This window comes from Electrona antarctica, assembly GCF_951216825.1.
Source record: "Electrona antarctica genome assembly, chromosome: 2".
In the NCBI taxonomy this organism is placed as follows: domain Eukaryota; kingdom Metazoa; phylum Chordata; class Actinopteri; order Myctophiformes; family Myctophidae; genus Electrona; species Electrona antarctica.
In genome coordinates this window covers 18,528,431-18,542,460 of record NC_136807.1, presented here as the reverse complement: position 1 = coordinate 18,542,460, position 14,030 = coordinate 18,528,431, and the positions used below count along the sequence as shown (strand labels likewise).

The window sequence follows — 14,030 nt, the reverse complement described above, 5'->3', positions numbered from 1 at the left end:
GTGACATATAGCTAACACATTACACACACAGATATAACTCGAAAACTACGTATAATTTGGCTTTCACCATCCTGTTGACTCTTCCATTCCTTTATTGCATAAACATGTTAATACTTTGAAGACAAACTGTCCTTGTAAAATATTTATAATTCCAACCGAATGTTGGAATAAAATATTGCCACGCGCGCGCGCGCGCACACACACACACACGCACACAAACGGAATTCACACGCACACACGCACACGCACACACACACACACGCGCGTCACACACAAACAGACACACGCACACAAAAACAAAAGGATGCACGTCAACAAACTGCACGCAGGCCCTGCACGCAGGCCCCGCCCCCAGGCTCATCAGCTCTGAACTCTGAAGTGTTGCTCCACGCTGCCTGGCTGGCTGGCTGCGTGCTTGCTGCTCATTAACTAACTCACTCACACTGACTGGACACTAGTTGGCAAGGCACTGTGATACAAGATCGCCATTCGCGACTCTCCAACAACATTCTGTGACTGTCGCGGCGACAAATACTTTGGATTCCTTTTCTGAGTACCAGGCATAGGATATCAGGCTCAGGCATGACGTTCCGGAGACTTAAAAAAGTCAACTCCAGCGGTCCAGAGAACCGAGCATCATCTCACGACAGCGACATTTATTTCCCATCATCAAAATCAGACAGTTGTAGAACTTCGGAACCTTCCAATTCCTCGGAAGTTTACAACTACAAGACTCTGGCTTACTCTGGTGGGACATTACCCAGAAACTTCAACAAAGTAAGTGGTTTTGCAACCAATCAGAAAATTGAACACTATCTTTTTTTGTTAGTAAGGTCAGGACGCGTGTGCGCGCGCGCGTGTGTTTGTTTGATTGATTTATTAGATTAGATTAGATGGATTGATCTATTTGTACGTCTCTTAATGTTTTGATGAATTGAACATGGTGGAACCTGTTGTAAACAAGTGTAATGCTTAATTGGGTCGTCCACTCACAGTTAACAGCCTTTGAGTTTGTGCTTGAAATGTACTGTAATTCTGCAAACTGTTAATACAATTTTCAATCAATCAATCAAAACAGTTTGCAGAATTACAGTACATTTCAAGTACAACTCAATACAAAAACTGTTAACTGTGAGTGGACGACACCATAAAGCATTACACTTGTTTACAATAGGGCCCACCATTTTCAATTCATCAAAAAACCTGTTGTGAGACAACAGGTAGCCCATTTCGGGACCCTCGGTTAGACGTCCAAAATTCAGAAAAGCTAACCGAGGGTGCCAAAAGGGCTAAGACAACAGGTAGACTTTGTTCAATTTGACTAGAATCCAGGAGATTCTGAAGTTTGATACTTTTATCAGCCTTGCTTTACTATAGCATTGGAAAATGATGGGTACAGTTTCAGCCATTAAAACACAGAAATTGATTGATGAAAATAAGCATTCATTATTTAAGTCAACATCTCTGTATCCTGATCCAGGAGTGTTGGCAGGCCTGCATATTGTACAAATATTATGTGTCCATTCATTCAGAGACTGGACACGTTTCATTGTCAAATAAACTGAACATCACACTAAGCAGTGCCAATGAGGGATGATTATTGTCACACTTTGTTTAAAAGATGACCCTTTGTGCTCAATTTGACTTGTGCTTCAGCCTCACTTCATTCTAGCCCCTTTTGGAACCCTCGGTTAAGCTTTTCTGAAATTTGGACATCGCTTAACCGTAGGGTCCCTTTTCGGTTATTCCACTCTCGTTGGGATGCAGATGTACATGCGCGCCACTTGAGTGTTGGTGAGATGTTTCAAAGATGCATAAAGCGGCTATAGGAGACAACGGAAACGTGGGAGAAATCCCACCGATGCGGTTAAGTATTTTTAATCTTTTTTAAGTTTTGGCTTCTCTGAAATTCTCACTTCCCATGTCCCGCCTCCCACGACACAACAGCATTATAAACATCCTGCATGTACGCGGTCGGCCAATCAGAGGCAGTAACTAGGACATGCAGCTAGCCAGTCGCCGCTTGGGAGGCGGTACAATGGGAAGTCAACAAGGAAGTGAGGAAGAGAGAATTTCAGAGAAGCCAAAACTTCAAAAAAAGATTAGAAATACTTAACGGCATCGGCGGTTAATGCGATTTCTCCCACGTTTCCGTTGTCTCCTATAGCCGCTTTATGAATCTTTGAAACATCTCACCAACACTCAAGCGGCGCGGCGCGCCGCTGGGCGTGAACGGAGGGTATGTACATCTGCATCCCAACGAGAGTGGAATAACCGATTAGAGACCCTACGGTTAAGCGATGTCCAAACTTCAGAAAAGCTAAACTGAGGGTACCGAAAGGGGCTAACTTAATTCGTGAGTTTATAGTTTAGTAATCATTCCTGAATTGCATTCTACCCAATGGCATCATCAAGTTCATACAGGGATCTACAGGGTAGGCCTACCAGTTGTTAGCCCCTTTCGGGACCCTTGGTTACCTTTTCTGTATTTACGACGTTTACCGACGTCCTAAATACAGAAAAGGTAACCAAGGGTTCCGAAAGGGGCTAACCAGTATTTGTCAAACCTGTCATGACCCCATCCCCTCCTTGGTTTACAACTTGTTCCAGCACATTTTAGATTTCATTTTACTATGACATTTTTTTTTGTAAAGGAAGTTGAGGTTGCACAGCTCATGGTCACAATGCAAAGAACATTTTATTGAAAGACCAACGTTTCGGCAAACAATATGCCTTCTTCAGGGTATGATGACATTTTTATCACAATTGGGTCGGTTAAGCAGTTGTATGTTTCCCAGACCACTTTTATGTCCATCTGAAAATGTTGCCCCAAATTTCTAATGCAGTCGTTTAGCTGGCTGTGTTTGTGTGTGGAAGTGGAATGGCAAAAAGGGACAACAAATTATATGGAAGCAAAAATGTAATGTGAAAACCACTTGTGCACTGTATGCCCTCCTGTGCAGCACAATAACCTTGGCTGGCCTGTTAGTTTGCTGTTGTAGAGACAGGTACAGTTCACAATCTCTCACCCCATCTCTCAATCAGCTGGGGCGAAGGGCTTCAATAGTGCATTGTGTGTTGCAAACTGAAATTCTGCTTAACCACCCCCATTGGTCTCTTGGGGTGTTTGAGAATAAAAGCCCTCATTGAGAAGGACCTGGGACAATTCTGTAAGTGTTGGAAAATAGAGAAAGCAACATTTACTGCCCTGTGAGACTGTAGTACAAAGCAACCTTTCATAGGAGCTGCATTCAAGATCATTGCCTGCCGTTAAACAGGGGTGAATTGATTGTAAGTGATTTAGAGTAGCCCGACCAAATTATTTAAATAGTAAGGTAGGATATGGGTCCAAACCCCTTCAAATGGCTTTGCTCTTTCTCTCAATGAAGTAATTGTAGCCAAGAAGCCCAGCACTAAGCAAAAAGTAAATTTGTTTATGGGTTGGGTTTTAAGGTGTAGGCTACTCACATGGAAATGTTTCCGATAATTATCAGAGAAGAGAGCCATTCATATTCTGTTGTGTCAAGAAGATTGGCTGTCCCAAACCAGCAGACTTGATGTACAGACATGGCTAAATATAGAGGCATTACATTAACGTCTTTTTTTCTCCTTATGTCTGTGAGTTGGGGTAAACGGAGAGCTGCCTGACATGCATTTCCAGTTTAGAGCAAATGTGCCACGTGCCACATCACTGGCTTGAAAATACAAATGATATTTCACACACGTGTAGCACTACACTCGATGGATTAAAGTATATATCTACATGTCTGGCCCCCAGGGAATTCTTGGGGGAAACCCGCGAGGACAATGATATTAATCCTTATTTTGTTTCGTTTTCACAGGGCGGGGGATTGCAGAAGTGGAAACCCCTGACACAGACCCCAGAACCTCAAAGGTACAATCTCACCATCTCGCACTGATTTTGTCTATCTCATACCATCTTTCCACCATTGTTATGGTGAATGAAGGAAAAGAAAAACCTTTAGAGAGCATCCACACCCCGGTGTCAATTTAAATAAACGTTACCAATCCATAAAGAACTAAATTCTATCAAAGCAAAGGGTCACAAATTTAAAGGCCTCTAGTCTCGGCATCCCTTGACTGAGCAATAATCAAAGTTACTTCAAGGCACTCAATTAAACAGTAGGCTTCTATATTAATAGTCATTGTTATGTATGATATTCTCAAGAGTTTTCATGAATTTTCATGTCTTCTATTGATGTACTTTCTCAGATGGCTTCTTGACGTCACTCTGTCAAACAGACCTCTATATATTTTCTTGTTAGTTACGCAGAGCCTGCCGGACATAGCCGATCACTTGTTCAGTTCGAGACAACAGACATATATTGTTGAACAATTTTAGATAACGCTTTGCATGGAAGAGAGGATTATAGTGTATGCTGTTAATGTCCGGATGATTTGCTCATTCTGGCTTTGCACCGTGGGAAATGATTAACGTTTTTTATTTGCACGGCAATATTCCAAACGTAACATTTTGCACCGCCATGGTTCTGTAATATCCGTTTTTTTCCCCTTTTTTTTGGGCTTTGCTGCCTTTATTTGATTTCGTCATGAAAGGGACTCGAACACAACGACGCGCTGCCAGGCCAAAGCCCACATGTGGCATGTGCCTGGACCACTTGGCCAGCGGGTCGCCTGTAATATCCTTCAATTCATACGCAGAATAAATCCCAGATCTGATAATCCTGAAAGGTTTCCTCACCAGAAAGATTATGGAAAATGCCCTCAAAAGCTCTGCAATTTTAATGATATGGTGATGATTACTATGGGAGACATTTGTTCTACCATCACTGCAATCAGAATAGACTAATACAATAATCTCTTATTTGCTTTTTTGTTTTATCAGAAAGGTGGTGGTTCTGGAGAAGAAAGATGATGAGACTTTTGGTTTTGAGATCCAGGTAAGAAGACTTAAATCTTGGCCCATGTTCATATTTACATATTTACAAATCCAAGTGACCAACGCATATGGATCTTATCTATTAAGTCTTTTAACCCATTTTGGGCGGGAACCCCTTTTGGTGTTAGCATTATGTTATGCTTTAGCTATTGAAAAATAGCAGATCTACAAGCTCATAGCGCGCCACCGAGTGTGCTACGAGCTTGTAGGTCTGCTATTTTTGAAAACATTTTTAGAATCTGATCTCAGGTCAAAATGGGTTAATCTGAGGGTGTGCATGTGTCAGTAGGGCAAAAGGTCACATACTGTATATGTTTTAAATACTGATGGATGTTGTCCCATGACAGTGAAGACAGGGCCGTTAACTCCCAGCATCTATTTTTGATGCAGTGTGGTTTTTTCACACGCTTTCCCTTGGAATACCTGCTTTTACACTCAAGCCCCTAGGACAGACTCGGCAGACAAATGGTTTTGCACTTTTAACTTAAATAGTGTTAGAGCTTTGCAATGGGTTCCCTCGCCAAATGTCAATGTTACTGCAGTGTAGATGTATGCAGGAAATAAGGTCTACAGAAGCCTAAGAGAGTTTAACATTGTATTCCTTCAACAATTGTATGTGCTTTTTAAAAACTTGTATTGCCTGCGTGGTTAAAAGATTTTAAAAGCTGTGTTGATTTTTAGAGATCTTGTTGAACAAAATGAGTTGATACAAGTCTAATGTAAGCCCTTCCAAAACCCAATGCAACCATTCCATTGGAAATCGGCAATGGATACTCAGGCAACTTCCGGGATGGCAAAAAAACCATCCCCTGTTAAATTTCCCATCCCTCACTCTACTCTCTCAGGCACCTTGACACAATATATAATCAATGTTATAGGATTGAATTGATCTCATTCTTTAAATACCACACTTGATCAGAAGCCTTTTGAAACCTGAAGCAAGTTCATGTAATCACAAATGGTCACAGATTTCTTTCATTCAGAACAAATCTATATAGTTCTATTTGAGGATTAGATTGAGGTTCCTCCCTTCCTGCATGGTTTAAGGAAGTGAGATCATCAGGGCAGGAGGACGGATGACTTTGAGTTTCCTGCTTAAAGGAGAATTCCATGCTAGAAGGCTTTCTTACCTTTATTTGTAGTTGTTACGTCCCCAACAAAGAGGTCCAGGTGTTCTTTTGTGCAAAAGTGCATTATTGGCTATTTCCCCTAATATAAGCCCTCAATGGGGGTTGGGTTTTTGTGCTAATTAGCTTATTTCCATCTAAATAACACCTGGACCTCCTTGGTGGTGACGTAACAACTACAAATAAAGATAAGAAAGCCTTCTAACATGGAATTCTCCTTTAAATGTCTTGCATTGATATTGGAGTTCAGTCTAAATTATGTAAATCCTTCCTTTTTGTGAAATCTTAAGTTATTTAAGTTTACATTTACCTAGCAGATACATATAATCGCAAAAGCACACTTTTAATACTAATAACTATTATCTCAAGACAGACGGTGTCTTTGTTTTATCGCTTTGAAAGCTTTATAGGCAGTTTTAGTTATTGACAATGTTGACAATCATGTGAGTTGTGACGTTCCGGCCGGGTGCCTAATTTGACAGCATTGGGAAGTTAACTGTGCTGATATGATACTCATGACAAGAGGAAGTCTGCAGGAACCGGGCCTTCCCGATACACTATGGTTAATGATAAAAGGAAGAACATGTATGTGTGTATCTAACAATGCACATGGTGACCAAGGAAACACAATATTAGAACTGTCAAATTTACACAAACAAAAATAGATACGAGGACGAGGAGGCTATTGGTTTATGATACCACAGGAGAAACGCTCTCCTTGCTTTGCTTGCATGTTTGCACTAGCAGCCTGCATATGATAATGTGAACTGATGTTATCAACCTTCCTTCTTCATATCAGAGTGAGCTAACTCACTGTACTGTGTGTGGTGTTTGTATCATCCCACATTGCACATCCAACAGTAACACATCAATGTTATGTTATCAGGGTAGCATTCTGGGGCTGTAGTTCCTCAATTATTTATCAATTACAGTATCTTTAGAATTTTACTTTACTTACATTTTCTTATTGTCATCTTGCATCTTATTTTTGTAAAGCACTGTGTAACCTGGCTTCGAATAACGCTTTATAAAGTTTCTTATTAAAAGAATATGATACTCTGCTATATAAAAAGGGAAATATAGCTCATGGCTTTTCGGTCTCTTTTTCAACATGTTTGAATATGTTTTCTCTCTTCCAGACATTTAAGTCTCTTTTTTCCAATATGTTTGAATATGTTTTCCCTTTTCCATCCAGACATATGGATTGCATCACCAGGACCAGAACTCAGTAGAGATGTGCACTTTTGTGTGCAAGGTGCATGATGACAGCCCTGCACAGCTAGCAGGACTAAAAGTTGGTAAGTGATAAGATTATAATCACGTTTAGTTTTGATTGGTTGAATTCTTTATTAACAGTTTGCATGGACAAGCACAGGGAAGTACGGTACAATACAAGGGCTGCTAAAAGGATGAATCCTAGTGCCCGCTGATAGGCTACTGTATAAGAGTTGTTTATTTCCCTCCTATGTAACTTGAAACATGAAATAGCCTTTTGGAAGTCCTTAAAATACATACCAGGGGGAAAGGGGAAGTTTTGAAACAGTGTTTTTCTTTACGTCAGTCAGTTTAAGGAAGTACACACATGACTGTGTGTAGTTATTTTCCAGTCAGTGTACTCTTACACAGGATGCATCATGATGACTGTGCCATATCTAGTGCTGTATATACAATCCTCAGTGTTATTGTAACACTGAGTGTATGCTTAGGATTTTACCGTTTGTCGATTTAACTTGGATGTTCAATGTTCTCTAAGCCTGCATTGAATCAATGTCAGCATTTTATACCAAAATAATGCTAATGTGATAAACATAGTGTAGAAACCAGGGTGCCTGGGGGGGGGGGGGGGGATAGCGTGTACCTCCACATGCGTTATGTTTTGCAGGCCTAGTTGAAAGTGTTTAAGTTATACTTTATTGATCGCCGTGGGGAAGTTGTTCACCTGCCTGTGCCTGGGGGACTACCAGTACCTTGCTCAAGGGCACTGATAGGTTTATGTGCCTAACATGCATTTATTTTGGTGTTTGGTGTTGAATTAATATAATGTTTACCACTGAGCCACCTTACTGTTTGGCGGGTCGCTGCCCTGTTCAAAGACACTTGAACAAATAATTATTGAGGAGGGTTTTTGACAGGCCTCAACAAACCTTTAGACTTGTAGTTAATGAGTCATAAAAGGGAAGGCGAGTTTGAACTTTGAAGATGGATCGCTTATGTCGCATTGAGTTTCACTTCCTACATTCCGCTCCCTTTGTCATGCTGGCCTGAACCAGATGAATTCATCTCACACGGGAGAATAGGCAGTGCTTTTTTGAAAGGGAGTAAATACTTTTGTATACTGTGCTTTAGTCTCACAGTTTACCAGCAATCAAACATGAGAGTTCCTACCCCATCCAAAACCAATTCGATATGGTTCTCAGTAGATGCTCATCTCAGTTTGATTATAATAGAAATAACAGATGTGAGTCAGATGTGGACAGAAATAGAACAGAGGGGTCCATGGTATCGTCAACTTCAGAAGTTAATGGAGAATGTAAAGCAGCACCGTGATCATCATGGCTCATTCTGAAGGATATGATTGTGTTTTACAACATGTGTGCAACATACTGTATGAGCCGAAGGAACTAAGGAAGAAATGCTCTGATTGATTCGCAAACCATGAACCACTTAAACCCATGTATACCTTGTTGACCGAGGTCCACCAAGGCTTTAAACTCGCCCCCCTCTGTTTTTCCCTCTACACCAAATATCTCAGGTGAAAAGGGCCTACTTGCAAGCCTACCTTACAGGTACCTACAAGGGTACCTGTAAGGGTACCTACATTATATCTACATATCTACAAGGGCCTACCCTTGTAGATATGCTGTTTTCGCCGAATGCTTGCTTATTATGAAATACCCAGAACGGGGACACTAAGGCTCATGTGGTTAACCGATATGGGATGGAAGCGGCTTTCGTTGGCTACTACTGAATGAAATGAAGCCACGATGGAAGGCTGTACATCTGCTGTCTATTTAACACATGTGGTGTTTGCGTGCACAGGGGACACCATCGCAAGTGTCAACGAGGCCACAGTGGAGGGATTTCGGCACAAAGACATTGTTCAGCTCATCAGGGCCTGTGGCAGTACAATACGGTAAGAAACATGCACATTGCACAAGTGGCACACTTGTGGATGGTTGGAAAAAAAACATCAACAAATATCACAGATTGTGATAACAGAATCATTTGTGTGTGTGTGTGTGTGTGTGTGTGTGTGTGTGTGTGTGTGTGTGTGTGTGTGTGTGTGTGTGTGTGTGTGTGTGTGTGTGTGTGTGTGTGTGTGTGTGTGTGTGTGTGTGTGTGTGTGTGTGTGTGTGTGTGTGTGTGTGTGTGTGTGTGTGTGTGTGTGTGTGTGTGTGTGTGTGTGTGTGTGTGTGTGTGTGTGTGTGTGAACATAGGATTCACCATTATCAAAAGGATAAAAATGCAATAAGGATGGGTTTGGACCATCTTGTCTTGCATGTCTGAAATGTTTTCCACTGTCTTGAGGTTTCCTAGTTGTCTATCAGCTACGGTTGCGTAACATAGCCTTTCATTCTTTTGAAAAAGCCAAGCTCTTAGAAACAAAAGTTTCAAAACAAAAAACAACAAAAAGTATGTACAATACAAAGCCACGTTTTCCTCTTCACATGATGTTAATATTGTATATTTCATGGCGACCATATCCGATATTTGACAGTATTTTAATTACCATGGTAGGCACATGCACCTTGTATTATTATTATTATTATTTGAGTTATTAAACATTTTCAGTTCATTAGTTTTAAATTGATAGTGTTTTATTCTCATGTACATAGTTAACCATGTCCCCACATCTCTAATGTCAACGTATGCTTCCAGTTTCTGCTTTGTGGCTGAACTGAAAGGTATACCCGATCATTTGCATTGTTCAAAGCCTATCATTTAACGTATTTGACCATCAAAAGCTTTGATTATAATTGATGGCATCTATGTATCCCAACTGCAAGTGTAGAATATTGTTCACAGTACTAGAGTTTGCAAAAATAGTGTTTAATTGCAACCACATTTCCCCCTCGCACCGACTCCTTCTCAGACGTAACACTTATGCTTGTAAAAGATCAAAAGGGCAATTAGTGAGGCCCGTTCATAAGCTTTGAATGCTACTGCTGCCTTAAACAGTGAGGTTAACCGCATCACAGTACCACTATGTGCATCCTTTTACAGCTGAGCTGACATCAAATTATTCCCACCACCACTTTTACAAGTACTGCGTAAATGGGGATATTAAGTAACTGTTCAAGTGAAAACGAGCTCTATAAAAACAGGGCAAATGTTCAGTCATGTGATTTTAAAAGAGAATTCTCAAGTGTCGGAGTGGAAATAGTATATGTCCTTTATCCCCCCCCCCCCCCCCACTTGTAAACCCTTGAGACCAGACCCATTCCCGTCTGGGTTTCATGAAAAGAACCCTTCATATGGTTACTCTAGATTCCTCAGCCCTCTTAATTGCCATATGTTGTGTGTTTTATTACTACTTCCTGTAATGCTTATTCTTATTAATTCTACTGCTTTCTGCTGTCCCCCGTTTAGGCTGGAGACGGTTTACAGCGACTCGATCCGAAAAGAGGAGCTAGAAGCACGGCTGCAGTATTTAAAGGTAAACGTCTTCCTCAAACCTGCACCACCAACCCACACTGGAGTGGAGCAATGTTTTTATGGCCAGTTCTCTCTGGGTCCACGTAGATGTGTGTCCTGCAGCCTCACACAGGCCTGACAGAGAGTACAGAGGTCTACCACCATGTTGCTTGCCACATATAGACGGCATTCCCCCTCTCCACCTGTTTCCCAAACTGCACCACCTGTTGCATGCGCTGTATCTCTCCAGCATGCACACTGATGGCTGTGTGTGCTTGGAGGACAAGAACGGCACATTCTTGCACATGGCTGTTAAAAAGCACTTGGTAGATTGCCCCCCACCCCAGTCCTCCCCAAGATTATAGCAGCTGTCTCCAGCATAATCCATAATGGCCTTATGTCTGGAAGTACATACTGCTGGCAACGTACTGTATTTGGATTGCACTAAAGGACATAGTGCCTGGAAAAATGAAAGACGCAGTGCCATGATTTTGGTACCTTTTTTAAACATTTTCTTTCATAAGAAGTTGGCATTACCTACAGTATTATTTGGACCATCTTTGTTTAAGATGTGTGAGGATGTTATGTCTTGCCTGTGTATTTTTGCTTTCACATTGTAAGATGAGGCTTCTCTGTCAAATGAACTGTTGGATGTGTCCACAGACATTTTTGTTTTTAAGACTTAAATATCCAGTTTTTGGAAGAGAAAAAATATATAATGGTAATACCCATTATCGAGGAAATAGGCGTGTGGCACGCCAACTTTAACTAATAAACATTCTGCTAGTAGGTGATGCCACTCAAAGCAATTAACTTGCGATCATGCCATTTTCATGCATTTATAGATGACGTGTTGGGGTTTATAGTGGATTTCCTTCTACGAACATTTAAAAATGTGTCTTTGTTTTGTTTCCAGCAAACCCTGACTGAAAAGTGGGATGAATACAGATCGTTGATGATGCAGGAGCAGAGACTGGTTCATGGTACGTCATGTGGTTTTAAATCTGTGCTCATGTTTGAACTCACCGGAGATCATCTGTTGAAGGTGCCGTCTGTGCAAGATCCCACCATTCTTGAAGGGCAATGGTGTAATGGTGTTACACCATTTTAATGAGTCCCCCGCACACGCATGTACGTCACGTGCGATAGCCTAGTAGTGTATGAGCGTTTTAGACACAGTTAAAACTGTTGTTATGCAAAGTAGCAATTTGATTTGGGTACTTGACACGTCGTGAATCTAGTGGGGCGTGCTCACCGCCAGTAAACCTGTTATGCAAGTAACCCACTTACCCACTGTCTGGGTAGCCTACATGGTGCGTCTTCTATTGTATCTAGGGGGATGTGTTCTAGTGTGCACGCGCGTTCACCATACCGTGCCATACCTGCGCATGCACGTATCTTTTTTTGTGCAACGAGCATGACACCACTGTTGAAAGGGATACACCTTTGTAATCAATTCTACTTGTAGAATCTATTGTATCTCCATATAATATTTCTTCATAAATGAATGCTCTGTCCTATGACAGTGTTGTGTAAAAGTAGTGAAAATGGCAGATTTAGGAGCTTGTACGTTGGCTATTTTGAAAATTGAAAATGAAAAAGTTTTATGTAAATATAATAATTTATAAATATTTAACCAATAAAGTGTTAGCGAGCTTCTGAGCAATAATAACTACATTGGGTCTACTGGAACACGGGTTACAACGACGGCGACAATATCCATGATTCCATGCCAAGATAATTTGCACTTTGCATGCATGCATTGCATACAGCTGTGATCAATAGCCATCAATAATATTATAATATTTCTGTCCGGCAGGCATAGTAATGAGTGACGCTTCAGTGTATGAGTCCCTGGAGTCGGCGGGAGTGTACGGCAGCCTGGGCGCCCCCAGCCCTGCTGCTCTGAGAGCCATCCACGGCACCGGCAGTACCAGCAGCAGCGTCAGCTACCTCAGCACGGCCACAGAGGACGACCCGCTCTACCAGACCTGCCTGTACCAAGGAGAGCGCAACGTGGACCTGGAGGGCGTCAACACAGAGCAGCTGAAAGAGCAACCACCGCCAGTGCAGAGGAAGCAGCGTCTACGACCAGCCAGCGAGCTCTTTATGACGGCCAAGACCCACTTGACTCGCAGCGCCAGCACACGTAGCTACTTGAAAGGGTCTTCATCGTCGGCCCCGGGAGAGAAGCAAGGAGGCTTTGGCTCGCTTCAGAGGAAACCCAAACAGAAAAGCTTCCGGAGGCAACTACTCAAATTCATCCCTGGTTTGAACCGACCACTGGAAGAGGAGGAGAGCAAGCTCTGATGACCAAAAGACTTCAAGGTTACCAATGACTGTCCGACTAACCCCCAAAGAATACAGTATAAGGAGTACCAAAGATCGATGAGAATGAGACCAAAATGCACAGCAAAATCCGGAGTGTTGATTAATTGTACTCTCAGAGTTCAATCAGCCTCTTCAGTTTAGTCAACACTCCATGTTGAAGTGCCTAGATGTAACTAGACAAACTCTGGCTGCATTATTTTGTTTGCATTGCATTTAACATGCTTAACTATGTTTATTGCATAGCATCTTTGTGTTGTTGTTTAAGTTATTTATTTATTTTAACATTTCTGATTTGTGTACAGAATGAACGATTTCTTTTTCCTTTTTGTTTTTTTTTACTGCATGAGCCAAGCTTTATTTTGACAATTGAATAAAATACACCCATGGTGAATGTTCAAGACACCATGGCATTTTGTAAGCAACTAAATCTGGCACTCTTTTGTACTTGGGATGATTGAAATAAACTCTTGTTTTGTTTTGCCAAAGTTACCATCCCTAAAAACAAATGGCATTCTGATAAGATTAGCTACTTTCTCCAGAATATGCAAGAATAGCGGTATGTTCCAAAGGCTTCAGCTGTTTTTTGCACAACCACACCACCACCAGACTGCAACCCTGTACAAAATCTGTTAGTAATCTTTTTTCCCAACTAAAACCAGTGCTACTTGTATGCTATATCATAACACTTGGTCCCCTCCAAAACCTCGGAGGATAGTGTCAGGTTGTGGGTGTTTCAGAGGCTTTCATAAACTGCGCATCCAAAATGGTTTGCTGCTGAAATTGAGTCTGACACCGTTTATTGTCAAAAGAATGTTGAGGAATGTGCAGAGAAAGGCATGACCCGAAATTCCAAACACAACCGCCTCCTTTCAGTTCTTGCAGGCGAAATGCTGCTCCCTCAAGCTCAACACTCCCATATATATTCCCATGGTGGGTTCTGTTGGCTAAGAGGGTGGCAGGGGGTGGGTGGGTGGGCTGATGCTTTAGTGTCTTTTCATTCCACGGTCACAGCTGAC

At 41.7% G+C, this 14,030-nt stretch overlaps 1 protein-coding gene across 1 annotated transcript; it reads left to right on the top strand.

Moving 5' to 3' along the window:
• The first annotated feature begins 334 nt into the window (after positions 1-334).
• Positions 335-13,515, top strand: tamalin (trafficking regulator and scaffold protein tamalin). The gene is made up of 8 exons (XM_079523083.1): positions 335-777; positions 3,843-3,895; positions 4,868-4,922; positions 7,244-7,346; positions 9,088-9,181; positions 10,639-10,705; positions 11,600-11,666; positions 12,503-13,515. The coding sequence occupies exons 1-8, from the start codon at positions 583-585 to the stop codon at positions 12,991-12,993; spliced, it is 1,125 nt and encodes a 374-aa protein (XP_079379209.1). The 5' UTR covers positions 335-582; the 3' UTR covers positions 12,994-13,515.
• The last annotated feature ends 515 nt before the right edge of the window (positions 13,516-14,030 follow it).

Excerpts from the sequence above, each read along its gene's own strand:
- tamalin (XM_079523083.1), top strand. The coding sequence starts at position 583 with ATGACGTTCCGGAGACTTAAAAAAGTCAACTCCAGCGGTCCAGAGAAC. Across the intron at positions 778-3,842 it reads TACCCAGAAACTTCAACAAA|GGCGGGGGATTGCAGAAGTG; the intron begins GTAAGTGGTTTT and ends TCGTTTTCACAG. Across the intron at positions 4,923-7,243 it reads CTTTTGGTTTTGAGATCCAG|ACATATGGATTGCATCACCA; the intron begins GTAAGAAGACTT and ends TTTTCCATCCAG.